At 36.2% G+C, this 14,464-nt stretch overlaps 1 protein-coding gene across 3 annotated transcripts in view; it reads left to right on the top strand.

Annotated features, from left to right (window-relative positions):
- The window catches only part of nsmfb (NMDA receptor synaptonuclear signaling and neuronal migration factor b), a 37,429-nt gene extending 30,527 nt beyond the window's left edge, over positions 1 to 6,902 (top strand). For all 3 annotated transcript variants that reach the window (XM_067438912.1, XM_067438911.1, XM_067438910.1), the window contains 2 exons: positions 4,113 to 4,188; positions 4,780 to 6,902. In XM_067438912.1, the coding sequence (XP_067295013.1) occupies positions 4,113 to 4,188; positions 4,780 to 4,877 (174 nt within the window). In that variant the 3' untranslated portion in view covers positions 4,878 to 6,902. The remainder of the gene's footprint in view (positions 1 to 4,112; positions 4,189 to 4,779) is intronic.
- The last annotated feature ends 7,562 nt before the right edge of the window (positions 6,903 to 14,464 follow it).

Here is a 14,464-nt window from a genome sequence, read left to right as displayed (position 1 = left end):
TTCATACCAAAGGATTTTTTTCATAAAGACGAGACAGGAAATTATGAGGGAAAGATGGGGGAATGGGATTAGTATTCAGTGTATAGATTGAAGGACTACGTTCATAGTCTGTATACAGTCATACTCTTTATATTCATACTAATTTATGAGTTTTAGCACCCTTGCAGAGCTGCCGCTACTGTACAGCCTCATGCTTTCATGTACTTTAATGCTGTGGCAGGTGTGTGCATGAGAAATAGAGGAAGACAGTTGGAAGTGTGTTCAGGGTGAGGCAGGGATATGATAGCAGGAGACGAGGGTGCCAGATTGACAAGCAACTGCTCAGCAACTGACAGATAGACAGTCTGTCACCCCTCCACCCTCGCACTTCTCTGCCTCATATACTCTCACACACGCACACACATTCCAACATGTACACACACGCAGTCTATCACTGGCACATACTGACAGTTGCCTCTGGCCACCACAGCTCCGGACATGTATTCAGTTGTGCCATGCTGGATGTGGGTTTATAATGATACACACTTTGAGAAAAGTGCTGTGGTAATACCACAGTATCAGATGGCACTGAATAAGTACCATGGTATATACTAGGGGTGTAACAATACATCTCTATGGATCGATATATTGATAAAATGACTAATAATACGATGGATCAATGCAAAATGTAAAATAGATACCTTTTTAAAAAAAAGATAATTTTGACATGCATTAGCGTGAAAGAAAACACAAGTGTATCAATATATTCATGGCTCAGTGCATATGTTCTTAAAGTGACAGCAACCTAATAAACCTTTGTCATTAATCAAACAACAAAAGAGTAAAGAGAAAATCTCTCACTTCCCTTAACTAAATAACTTTTATAACTTTTATAACTTTTATTTTTAGACCTATACCCTTAAAAACAGATCGTAATCGTATCACTGAATTTTGAGGTTTTGGCAAATTTATCAGGCCGATTTACACCCCAAGTATTTACGTCATACTTCAAGGTTCTTTAAAATGGCACAGTGGTATTATCACACTAAATGTCAAAAAACAAACCTGATCCGAGATGCATCTGTAAATCGTTTGAGATCAGATTCAAATCTCTTTTTTGAAATATGAAGTCTGAAGGGTCAGGTCAGATTTAAATTTGGGAGGCTGCATGATTGACTGTGAGATTATAAATAAATCACAGGCGTCCAAATGTTGTAATGGAATGAATGCATATGCATATTTATGGTCTCGAACACACATTGTTACGGGTGTGTGATGCATCAGAGATGAGGAGATCCAAGACTTCCAAAACAAACAGGCTTTATTTAAATAATCTCAGAACAGAACATCAAACACCGTAGTATAAAGTGAGACCGCACAAAGAGTGACTGAAGGAGGAGGAACTTAAATGCAAACACTGATGACAGACATAACGAGGGGGACAGGTGACACAGATGATAATTAACCAAACTAACGAGGGTGACTATGAAAACAGACAAGTGGCGGGAAACAGAGACAAAAGGAACATGGGAAAAACCCAACAGAACCAGACAGATATGTGACACACATGTTGTCTGATGCACTGATGAGTTTTAAACCACGGACAGGTGCTGTGAGGCAAAAGAAATGTTGTCCTATTTTTCCAGATCTATATACAAAGTATTCCTTCAAATCACACAGATAATTTTAAGCATAGTTAGTGCCCTGCAACACCATTATGCTGAGATTTGACAACGCCATGGTGCACCTGTATGACAGACACTTGGTAAACAAATTTGGATGCAGTCTCCTGATTGAAGTACACACAGTCCCTGATTGAAGTGCACGTAACCATGCACGAAACTAAAATTTCTGCCACGTGAGCATTTCATCCAGTCGGTTTCTGTCGCAGGTCTACAGAGAGAATATAGCTGAAGGAGAAAAAAAAGAAACATGGAAGCGTTTTCGCTGCATTTACCAATTTCCCCCCATGGCTTCTCAGCAGTGCACTGCTTCTTCTGAAGGGGAAAGAAAGAGCTTCAGTGAACTTGCTATATATAGATTCTGACCAGGTTCAGAGAACAACCCACAGCTCTATGCCTTCTCTCTGTTTTTAAGGGAATAGTCCCGCTCAAATTAAAATGCCGTCATCGTTTACTCACCCTCATATTATTCCAAACTTGTATGAAATAGTATTGTTTTACGCATTGCTCTTTTCCATACAATTACAGTTAATAAAAAAGACGCAAACGCTACATAAAAGTGTCATATAACTAGACCATATGGGTTATGAGTCAATGAGTTGAGAACCAGATCAGTCCGATCCATGAACAAATCACGTTTTATGAACCATATCAAAGAGATCACTTTTAAAGAGGGATCATGCAGATACTTTGTAGCCTTTATGTTCTTTTTTAGCCTAATTCAATGGAAAAGAGCAACCAGTGTGTTATTAAATCTGCTTTTGTGATTCAAAGAAGAAAGTCATACAGTTTTGGAACAGCACGTTGATGAGAGAATTTTCATTTTTGGGTGAACTGTGCCTTTAAACTCCTGCCTTTGCACTTTTGTTGTAGGGATAGCATCAGATAACGTCCACTGTCTCTGTGATTTGTTTTCTATTAGCCATGCCAAGGCAGCAGTAGCCGGCCATATGTCTTAAGTGTTCAATACAAGAAAACTAATAAGGTTGTAACGTCTGCCTGAGCATGTGTAATGTTACTGAATAAAGGAAGGACCTAATTTGCACATCATCATTATAAGCATGAGCTTTGAGCTAGTTCCTCTTGTGTCTAATTGTTGCTGTTGTTTTTTGATTCTGAGCTGCTAATATTGCTTTTAATGATATGAGTCATATTTGTATATGCTGATGAAAGAGGATTCTTAATGTGAGCACTGTGGTTTAGTAATGTCATAGAAATGGCCTGGCCTTCACTACAATGGAAAGAGATTGATTAGCTGAGCCTGGATTCATGAGGCTTTCTGTGGCGTTCAGGATCGATTAGAGAGGTGAGGAATGGCTCTCAGAAAAGATGCCCAGATGAGAGATTATAGTGACAGCAAGCAGAGAAACAGAAGTTCGAAGGATTGGGAGGAGAATAGCAGGAGGCAATTAATGCACTATGACAGGCTTTGTCCTGATATGAAGGATTCTCATTGACACTACCAGACCCCCTCCAGCGGAGGTCGATCACAGAACGGCAGAACACACAGTTTAACACTCCACCAGTTGCCCTGTTCAGCTCCCTCTACTTTATGATGCACACACATCGCTGCGTGGCTTCTATTAGCAGCCTGTGCAGTGAAATTATCAAGTCGACCAGAGATTTTGGTTAGCTTTTAGTAGTTACAGACTTATGGATTGGCCATTTTGAAATGACAGCCTAGTGAGTTAAAAGCTTTTGTTGTTGTTGTTGTTGTTGTTCAATAGTTGTTATTATATACACACAATAATAAGTAAGCCAATAATAATGTATTATATTAAGTGAGTAAATATATAATAATCATAATAATACAATTAAGCAGTAAAGTTGTATTATTATTAAAATATGATTTGTATTAAATAATATGTTGCTGTTATTATTGTTATTATTGGAAACTTGTTGGAAAAAATATTTTATTTGTAAGCCAATAATAATAATTACTATTATTATTATTAGTTAATTATTATTAAGTATACTTAATAATTAACTAATAATAATAAACTCATATCAATAACAAGTATTTAAAACAAAATACATATTAGATATACACAACACTATATAATACACTAAGTTATTGTATACAAATAATCATACTGTGTATATAGATCTATTTGTGTTCATTAAAATATATATATCAAATATATAATTTTTATATTGTATCTGCATTATTTTGTAATCAACCTTCATGTTCCATGAATATTGCATCAATACTGATAATTAAAAGATATAGCTGTAATAGTCTTTATTGGGAATATTGTGATTCAATACCAAAGTTATTTTGACAATTTGAGGATTTAAAGGGATAGTTCATCCAAAAAAAGTGTCATCACTTACTCACCCTCATGTTGTTCCAAACCTGTATGAGTTTTTCATTTTTTGGGTGAACTATCCCTTTAACAAATGTGAAAAAGTGAAAAGTAGTGAAACAGCTCAATTTTCTTTCATCCTCAGCTTTTTCAAAACCTCAAGAGACTGATGAAACCTCATACTATTGAGTTTAAGTCTCCTCTGGAGCTGTCAGCTCAGGGTGAGTGTACTCACACACACACAACAGAGATGACTCCTCTTATATTCTGACACACATGCAATAAACAAACTATGAAACATAATTATGTACATGATAATAATGTTTACAATAATATAAAATGTATCTGTACATCTGGCTTGTGGTGGTCTTAAATAAGTCTTGCATGGCAGATCACATACAGTATGGAGAGTTCTATGTGCCACATGAACTCTGACCCCAACTTTCATCCATGCCACAGCTATTGATTTGACATTTGACAGTAATTATTCCCTAATTAAATCCTCATTATCTTCTCCTACTGTTTCTGTCTCTTCCCTGGACTCAGGAGGCCCACTCGCTCCCCTCCCTCCTCTTCTGTCTTCCTTTGTCCCCTATGGACTCTACACAGCTTGATTTGCACTGTTGCGGATAATTACCACTGTTTTAAATAGAGAACTGTATTTAAAACACCCACAAATGCCTATAAAGGCTTCCTAATGTAGACCTATTTTACACAGCGGACGGTACAGTAGATGTGTGATGTGCTGCCTGGGATTTTTTGGTCTGATATTTAAAGGAAAGCTAAAAATGTTGTGCTCTCTCCACTCTTAGGTAAGGAGATGATCGAAATGTACTTCGACTTCCGCCTCTACCGCTTGTGGAAGAGCCGCCAGCACTCCAAACTTCTCGACTACGATGACCTTCTGTGATACTGTGTCGTTGGTTTAAGCAGCCCAAGTGGCAGGTAGCTTACTTTAGGGCCCACACGGCAATATTCCCTCCTGAGAGAGAGAGAGAAAGCCTGGGCGGAAAAGCCCCGAGGTGGAGGAGGAGGATGAGGATGAGGATGAGGATGGATGGATGACATTGAGAAGACGTTCAAATTCTCTGCCCTCAGATGTAACAAGATGGGAAGGAGCCATTATTGTTACTGTAGGTGCTTTGTGTTCACCCCATCCATTTGAGCTATCAGCCTGAAAGAGAAACATTCAGTAGATATCAACAGGTCTTATCTTTTAGCCTGTGTGAGGTCTAGAAAATAATGCTTTCAATTTCTCTGAGAACTGAAAAAAGCTGTGATAAGAAGGACAAATAAGAGCAGATTTAATTTTTCTTTAGTATTTGAGTAGCTGTTTTTGTGGTGAACTAGCAGGGACAGTGAAACAAGGCCATTTACTAAACAGGACTAGAGGTTCTTATGTTATTTACTATCTACAGGTGCAGGATAAACTGTGGAACTACATTAATGTTGTATGTACATATTCACGCTATCTCTAAATCTACTTAACTTTCAGCATAATATTGCACTGTTTTGGTTGTTAAAGTGTGGTGTTTTTTGTTTAGGATACACGAGAGGGGATATAACTCAGGTTTTATTCGTTTAACTGACCTCCCTCTGTACTGTACCATCTTTAGATAGATAGAGAGAGGAGATGAAAGAGAAACTTTTATAAAAAATAACAAAATCCAATAGGAAGTTGTTCAGTCCAAAGGATTGAGCTACCTGAGTAGGGTTGAAATAAAACTTGAAATCTGTATCAGGGGCTTTGTGTGCATTTAGACGTTTTAGATTTCTGTAGACTTACAGATTCGTTGTCTTAAATTCCATAAAATGACACAATGTACGTGTAACATTAAGGCATGTGTAGATAAAGTTCATATTAGCTTCAACATTTTTCAAATATTTCTAGCATCTTAAGAAAATATTGAATACGATTTAAAATTTGATTACATTTGAATAATAAATATAGACAATGTTAGACATTTAGTGAATTTACGCTCGTATCGTGACATATTTGTGTATTTCTCTGTCTCTTTGTTTGTCATAAGCGTCTGTGTGGATTTGATGTGATGTCACACGCCGTTCTGTGGTGTTTTCTTTGTAGGTGAAGGATAACTTAAATAAGTGCAATTGTATCTGCAGTATTTCTCTTTTCAGTAGTCAGTGGTACCGAATGTTACTTTTTTCATAGTATACAGAATAATACATTTAGCTTTTTAAGTGGTTTTCTGTGGAGAATAATGTTCTCGAATCTCTGTAGTTGATGCGTGGGTGTGTTTTGGACGCACCAAACTGATAGAACAGTAGATAGTTGTAATCTTTAATCATCACGAGTGGATGTTCAAGTGCAAAACAGCAGCAGCTGGTGCAATAGACAGTCCAAAGCATTTCATCAAAAGCTGCCAGATAAAAAATGTGCAATGTGGTTAGTCTTACTGGTGTAATAACGTGAAGATGAGAATGCATTGCAACATCCAATGGAAGCGAACAGGGAAAACATCCTTAATATCGCTATATTTAGAGCATAAAGCCGCGGAGAGTATATGTGCAGAATTACACGTGTATCAATGTCTGTGTTTGTGAGTGAGTTTTAGCTTTAAAGATGTGGGCAGGAGCACCGAGGTGTCATCTGAGGATGCATATCTGCTTTTGTGTTGATCCATCACATCTCTTTTCATCTCTGAACACTTGTGCAGACGATCCGGAAATCAAATAAAGCACAAAATCTGTGTATCCGTAGGGCCATAGGGGGAACGGAGTGTGTTTGGATTAAATCACACAAAAACAGCCGACCACTTCTTTACTAAGGATGCGTTTAGATGATTGCATGTCTTGATATGGATTTGTATTTTGGTATTCAAACTCATGTAATCCTCCCTGCACTGTTTCTACCAAAGTAATTTTATGCTGTACCATAATAGACTGTAAAATAGATATTTATGAATATATATATATATATATATATATATATATATATATATATATATATATATATATATATATATATATATATATATATATATATATATATATATATATATATATATATATATATGATCTGTGGGTGCAATAGAACATATAATTTGATTTCTTGTCACTGATTAAGCCAATGGCACATGAGAACCATAAGGACTCTGCAAGAGCTATGGCAAGTCAGGTGTGAAACGTAATGTGTGAAGACCTCCCTTCTTTTGCAATAAGTGTACGCCATATGGCCTCGTGTTGATTGTATCATTCATCTGAAAGCTCACGTATAGTCATTATGCCATGTTAGGTGAGATTTAGGAAATGAAAACAAGGTGGAAGAAGGCATTTTAAAACATGCATGTGTCTCATAATAAATCCATTGTTGTGCATCTCTCCAAACTATTTTCAGTAGCAATAGACATTGTAACATGAGCTGTATTGTTTCTAGGACAGACTGTGCTGATTCTAGGACACTGTTGTCTGAATTTCTTTTGGATGCTGTTTATGTTTCCAAGAGCATCTGTTTTATTTTTACCACAGCCAATGGTTTTGCAGCACAATGGAGAGAGGCATATAGGGTGTTATTGAGCTTCGGGCAATCATTTTTAAAGGCTTCAGGCAGTTTTTTCTCTGTTGACCTTACAAATTATTGATGATTCCAATATATAAAGCAATTAAACAAAATGGTAATTTGTGCTGCTAATAGGCACTGAGATGCATTATATGTGTAATTAAAACAATATTACTTTTAGTTCCCTTTGGACTTTGTGAAGCAAAGCCTGATATGTTGAGATTTAAAGAGAATTTTAAAAATATTGCAGAATGTTTATATGGTTCTGGTGTGGATTTGATGTGCTACCCGCTTGGGGAAGAGAAAATACACCCACAGCCTGATTTTGACCTATATGATGAATATTAGACACTTTATTTTACAGTGTCCCTGTTACCCATTTTATATGTAGTTACTTACAACAGAAAAGTATGCATAGTTACATGCAACTAACCTTAACCAATTCTTACCCCTAATTATAGTATGCACGTGTTGTTAATTAAGTACTTAATTGTATAAATTCACTGTAACAAGGGCACCTTAAAATAAAGTCTAACCGAACATTACATCAAGATTTCTTCTTTTTTTATGTCTGGACTGTTACACCGCTTCAAATGTATTCTTGTGTCTCCTGTCCTGCTGTTTTATATGGAGTAGTTGATTAGATTAAATTCTGAATGATTGAAAACATCACGATTGCACCATTAGACTCTTTGGCTCATGGTAGTTTTAAGAGAAATGCTGTTTTTTTCTTTTAAGTCTTGCAATGTCTGTTATTTTCTGCAAAGCCTAGCTGGTGAAACAAATCACTTTAAAGCATTGTCAGTAGCAATGATAATACTTTTAATATAGCCTATATTACAATTTCTAAGAAAGTCTTGAAGAGTGCTGACAGTAAACATGTATGGTTTTCTTAGTCTGGCTACATAGCCAAATACATGATATGATATGATATAATGGTGTTTAGTTCAGATAAATGGTCAATATTTCTTAAGCAAATGAGCTCATCTTGTCATTTTGCTACTTTAAATGACCGAGCTTAAGCTCATAGTTTCTATCTTTTTAGGTCAGTGTTCACAGTATTGACAATGATACGTTGTATTCAAGAAGGTAGTTTGCTCTAAAACTGTTTCTTGTTCATTGTACAACCTCTTCACAGCAGTGAACACTGGAAATGTTTCCTAATCTGTTTTACAGTAAAATGTGCCCATTTTAAGTGGAATTTTGTCTCGAGTCTTCTTTCATGAATTCAAGGCACCTTATATATATATATAGTGCTTTCAGTGCAGCCAGCGTCACAGTGAAATTACAGAATCAACAGTTCTGCTCAAGTCAGTGCTGATTCAGTTCAGTTGAGTTTTCAAACTCACCAAAAGTTAAAGTTGCAAGAATTCAATTTAAATGTAAGTATTTCTACCGAAAGAAAATAGTGTCATTTATTCAACTCTATTCAGTTTGGGCACACTTTTTTAAGGTGCCGTTGTTGCAGTGTAATTACATAATAAAGTACTAAGTAATATTTAGCAGAGGTGGACAGTAACTAAGTACATTTACTTGAGTACTGTACTTAAGTACACTTTTTGAGTATCTGTACTTTACTGGAGTATTATTTTTTTCTGGAAACTTATGACTTTTACTTCATTTGAAAGACAAATATCGTACTTTTTACTCGGTGGATGATTTTTTTCTTCTTCAAAAGGTTTTTTGTTGTTGTCGTTTCAGACAGTCTATCAGAAATCTCTCTTATAGTCATATGCATTTTCCCAACTTTTTTTGAACACTGATCTGTTCATAGCAAAATGGAAGAAGACGGTTCTTAGGCACAAGTGTGTGCACCCATAGCCATACTTTGAAAGTATGTTTCAGTTTTTTTTAAAAAAATCAAGATTAGTTTGGTTGGCATACACTGTCTTATAAAATATTAAAAATATAAACGTCTGGGAAAGAGAATGGTAAAGTTGGGAGAATATCAGATGTGTATCAGTGTATTGGATACGTGCATTCGGCCTTAAAGTGACAGCAGCTTTATAAAGAGCTTTCTAACTTATTGTAGGAGCCATAGTTACTAGTTTATTTAATTTTTTATCAATTTGTTAATTTAAATATAATTTTGTTGTTGTATTATTAATTGTTTATTTCTTTGAGTGTGTGCCCTCTATAGGTGAAGTAAATGTTTAAGAGGATAGGCCACCCCTGACAGGGGGGGGGGGGGTGGGGGGCGCTGGTGCAAGAGCACACAGTCTTTTGACCGTGCACATGGAGAAAGCCTGAAAGCGGCCTTGCAGTTGTTTGTTTGTTTTATGCTACAATGCATCTTTATTTTGACTTAATAAACCTCAGTTATCGTTAAGAAACATCAACACGCCTCTTGGGTTCAATTCATACTACTTTGCACGCGTCTGAAATATTGCATCATCACCTCTCACAGTGGCCAAGAAACAAGAGACAAAACTGGAAATTTGAAGCTTGTTTTGCCGCTACACTTATATTCAAGTATTTAAATGAGTTTAAGTTAGTCGTATGCTAGTACGTCAGATGGAGCATCACTGAATGGCTTAAACCATGATGACAGTGTGCATTTATACAACAATAATACAATAATGCATTGGCATAAAAAAAGGAAATTTACTTTTATACTTAAGTACTTTTAAAAACAAATACTTTTACTTGAGTAAAAATCTGTTTTTACAACTTTCACTTCTAACGGAGTAATATTTGACCAGTAGTACTTTTACTTTTACTCAAGTAATAGAGTTGTGTACTTTGTCCACCTCTGATATTTAGTAACTACATGTACTAACTGTAGGGTTAGGGTATTGGATTAGGGTTTGCTTCAGGGTTAGTTGCATGTAATTATGCATAATTACAGTACATGTAAGAAGGACACTGTAAAATAAAGTGTTACCTTTTATTGTTGATTTCAATTAAGTTCAATAGCAGTGTCAAGCTCAGTTCAAGTTATGTTCACATCTGATAATGTCAAATCAATAATATTACGGATTATTAAGTGTCTTTTATACTCCAGCTAAACAAGCCAAAGGCGACAGTGGCAAGGAAGCCAAATTCCATCAAGTGACTGAAATGGAGGGGGAAATAACACCTTTCATCACTTTAAACACGGCTTATCTTTCTAAAAAAAAAAAAAAAAAATGACCAGCTATATCAAGGAGAACACCAGAGATAAATAAAAATGAGTGACATTTGTTTAGATTTGCCATGTTTTCTCCAAATGCTGTTAATACACCATACCGTGCACACATCCCACGGCCCTATATGGAAAATGGATGGATTGACCCGTACGCACGTTTGCACAATCACATACAACACTCCGAGTGGTATAGCAGCCTGGGCTGGCATTGAGTAATCCAGGGGGATTGTAGTTCTTTTCTCATGAGAAAAAAGCTCTGGTATAAGAGTGTGGGTAATAGAAAAACAACTGAGGTGAGATTCCCTGTGGTACAGAACAGAAAGCCTGACACAAAGCCGCCAGGAAAGACTGCCATTCGCTTAGATACACGACTAAACCGCTATACAGCATGAACTGATCTAGGACAACCTCCCGCTCTCTCTCTCTTTCTTTTTATTCGGCACTCCTTTTCTTTTTCAGTTTCTTGTTTCCAATAGTGACCCGAAGCAACGGAGGCCACTTTGCACAATCTCTTGACATACTCACAGATTGCACTGTATAATTGGTGCTGCAGCACTGGAGTTAAGAAACCGATGGTCTCGGGAGACTTTTGGTTCATTAAAAATAATGAGTCGGACAAGCTCATCAGCAACACAAAAGTATTATGGGATTCAACTGAAAAATATCAACAGAAACTTAATTAAAAACATTATTAACAACATGTATAAAGCAATAGCCTTTTACGAAAAGAAAGGGAGAGAGAATGATCGCCGTTTTTTGCTGGTCAAGCATTTAGTTTGTGTGTGAGAGCGTGGAGAAAGAAAAGAGAGGGGAGTAATCTATCTTCAACCAGCACAAACGCCGTACAGGCTGCCAGAAAGAAACAAAATGTGTTCTCTGGGACTTACTGGCATTGGCCCCGCATTTACCATACATAATAGTACATAATAGCCTACCATTAGGTGACTGTTTTACCGTTACACAAAAACTGTGTAAAGCCTAAATACCTACCAGGAATCTGTAATACATCACATCTGCTAAAACATATTCAGCCACCCACCGCTTTCATGCAGTTATTGATCGTGATGGAAAATAAGTCTGAAAAGACAGAATTGAAAAATATCTGATGCCGCATGGCAGTGCAATAAGAGCTTATATTATCTTTAAGCGCCTTGAATATTCTGTAATGTCAAGTAAAGCAAGTCAAATCCAGGTGAAGTTAATAATAAAAAAGTCAATAATAATCAACCCTCGCAAAGAGTCACTTTGAAATGAACCTATTATTTTTCATTCAATACATTATAAATTCCTCTGGCCTAATCAAAATTCAGTTGGCAGATATTATTTGTTTTAAGACAAAGTATAGGCAATCACTTTATATAATATCTGATGTATTTATTAGAGTACATTGATTCTATTGGGGTAAATTTGAAATAGGAAAAAAAAAAAATCTAGAAGAACTAAAAAAAAAATGGCAGAAGTTTAGTGGTCACTATTGTCGCTCTATTGTCTTCACCATTCAGATAAATTTTTTTTTACCAAAAATGTATGATTACTTCATTTTAGTATAAATAGGGTATACAGAAAATAATGTAACATTTCTATGGATGGTTGAGGCATATTATCAAGTTGAATTTTTTTTAATTAAAGCAATACTTACAATAATAATAATAATTATTAAATGTAATTTTAATATAATTTAATATAAAATCACAATAATAATAATAATAATAATAATAAAGACTAGAGAATAGTAATAATAAAAACAAATAGGAAAAGCTAAGGAAATGTCTTTATTTGAGAAATATAATCCTCATACTTGTTCCAAACTAATGCATTTTATGTTTTCCAAGCTATTTCCAAATCTAAATGACCTCTGGGTCTCTGAGACCCCAAACTAGATTAAAGACATCTCTGTAATGATCAGGATATGTGTTTAAAAATACTGTACTGTGCAAACTGTTGGGTCAAGAAAATGGGTCAGCAACAAGAGTGAACTTCAGAGGAATGAAACACTGCCGTCGACTATCATCTATCCATTTGAAGCTCTGGTTTTGGCAGGTTCAGTCCTGAGGCTTAGATTAACCTTTCCCTGTCTGAATGCCTGCACACTATCATAAGGGTTAACTGAACGTCTGTTGTCATTAGCTTGCCTGCATACAACTTCAGAAGGTTAATTGGATTAAACTCAGATATAAACCATAAAAATCATCCAGGCTAGATAGCTGCTGTATGCATGCAGAGGGTAGACAAGGAGGGCACTGTGAGCTCTGCTGGGTTATAGCAATGACATGCTGCACTGCAATGGACTGTAACCTATTGCGCCAATAACTGCCATGAGGAAGTGACCGAATCCAAGCTGAGGAACCTCATACAGCAATTACTTCTTGACACTCGCTCACAGAAGAGAGAGCGGCAACATTGCATCATCTATTTCTAGTTGGGTTATTAGGCGTGACTGGCTTGAGCATCTTGGTGTCTGAAGTGATTAAGGGAATGTGTGCTGATGGGAGAAGGGAGCTATCGGGTGCATTGCCCCACTGCATCCATCATGATTATGTGAAGCTAGGGAATGCTCCACCCGCTCTGCTTCACTGAGTGATAATAATAATGCCATGATGCCACAGGTGATTGTGGAGGCTGGAGTGTAGATAGAAAAGGACCACTGAGGCATTGCTGTTATAATATTTTCATTTTTTGTTACAAATTTTATGGCCATGTGATACCTGTGCATATTGTTAATGAACAAAACGGTATCATGAATATTTCAAGAATAGAAGCATCTTCTTGCTGCGGCAGCTTTCTTATTGTACTTTTAAAGAGAAAAATATGTGTGATAACAACGGAATCAGCAAGTAACATTGAATTAAACGTGACATTTAAAAATAAATTGACTATTAATTAACAATAACTCTTGCACACCTGCAGGTAATGGATAGGTATGTAGGAGAAAGAACCAAAAAGTAAAAAAAAAAGTTTTTTAAAAAACAACAACAAAAAACAAGGCCTGTACAGTATACTACTTATAAACATATTAAAATAGCTTTATTAGCAACATTTCAGTCTCTTGACCTTCATCGGGTAAAAAGGAATTAAACAAGTGACTTTCTTTATAAGTGATTCATTGAATTATTCACCCAACCAATTCAGTCAGGAATGGCACTACTGTGTGTTGCTTGAAGATTTTTTGTTTCATCTTTGCCTCAGCCAATATATGGAAAACCAGAAGCTGAGAGTTTATTTGAGCTATTTTCATGATTTTGAAGAGTGCGAATAGAAAACCCAAGTGTCCTAAATGGGATAGGAAGAAAATATATGAATTGACCAAAACGAACCACAAAAGAAGCAAGACTGGTCAAATGTCATTCAGCTTCAATTATAAGAATCAGTGCTTTTGATGACTAGTGCACATATATGAAGTTTATAGCTGAGTTAACTTAGTAAGTTGTTCAGTGAATTTGTTTAGTCTAGTTTACTGAGATTCAAATCCACGTTTATTTTTCTTATTCAGTTTCCACCAGTCACCATGCTATGCTGAAAAAATGGGGGGGGGGGGGGGGGGTTGGGGATTGTGCACCTTGTTGAAGTTCACATCAGATTAAATATGCCAGTCTATGGACTACATAATTATAATTGTTATTATAAGTTCCAACTCAGTACCAACACATATCTACTTGCAATAGCATTATTAGGTGAAGCGGAGCTAGTTGATAGATTAAACTTTCGCCATATCCATTCGGCTAAATACATCTTCCCTTTTTAAGAATGACTTCGGTGCCGTTCGTTGTTCTTTTTGCAAAGAAAAGCTTAACTCCAAGTCTTCCAGTCATGGTCAAAGCTGGTTCGAAAGACCGTCGTTTGCCAGTTTCTG

This window comes from Pseudorasbora parva, chromosome 3 (assembly GCF_024679245.1).
Source record: "Pseudorasbora parva isolate DD20220531a chromosome 3, ASM2467924v1, whole genome shotgun sequence".
NCBI classification, from domain to species: Eukaryota; Metazoa; Chordata; class Actinopteri; order Cypriniformes; family Gobionidae; genus Pseudorasbora; species Pseudorasbora parva.
Note: the sequence above shows the minus strand (reverse complement) of the source record. Positions and strands in the feature narration are given on the sequence as shown.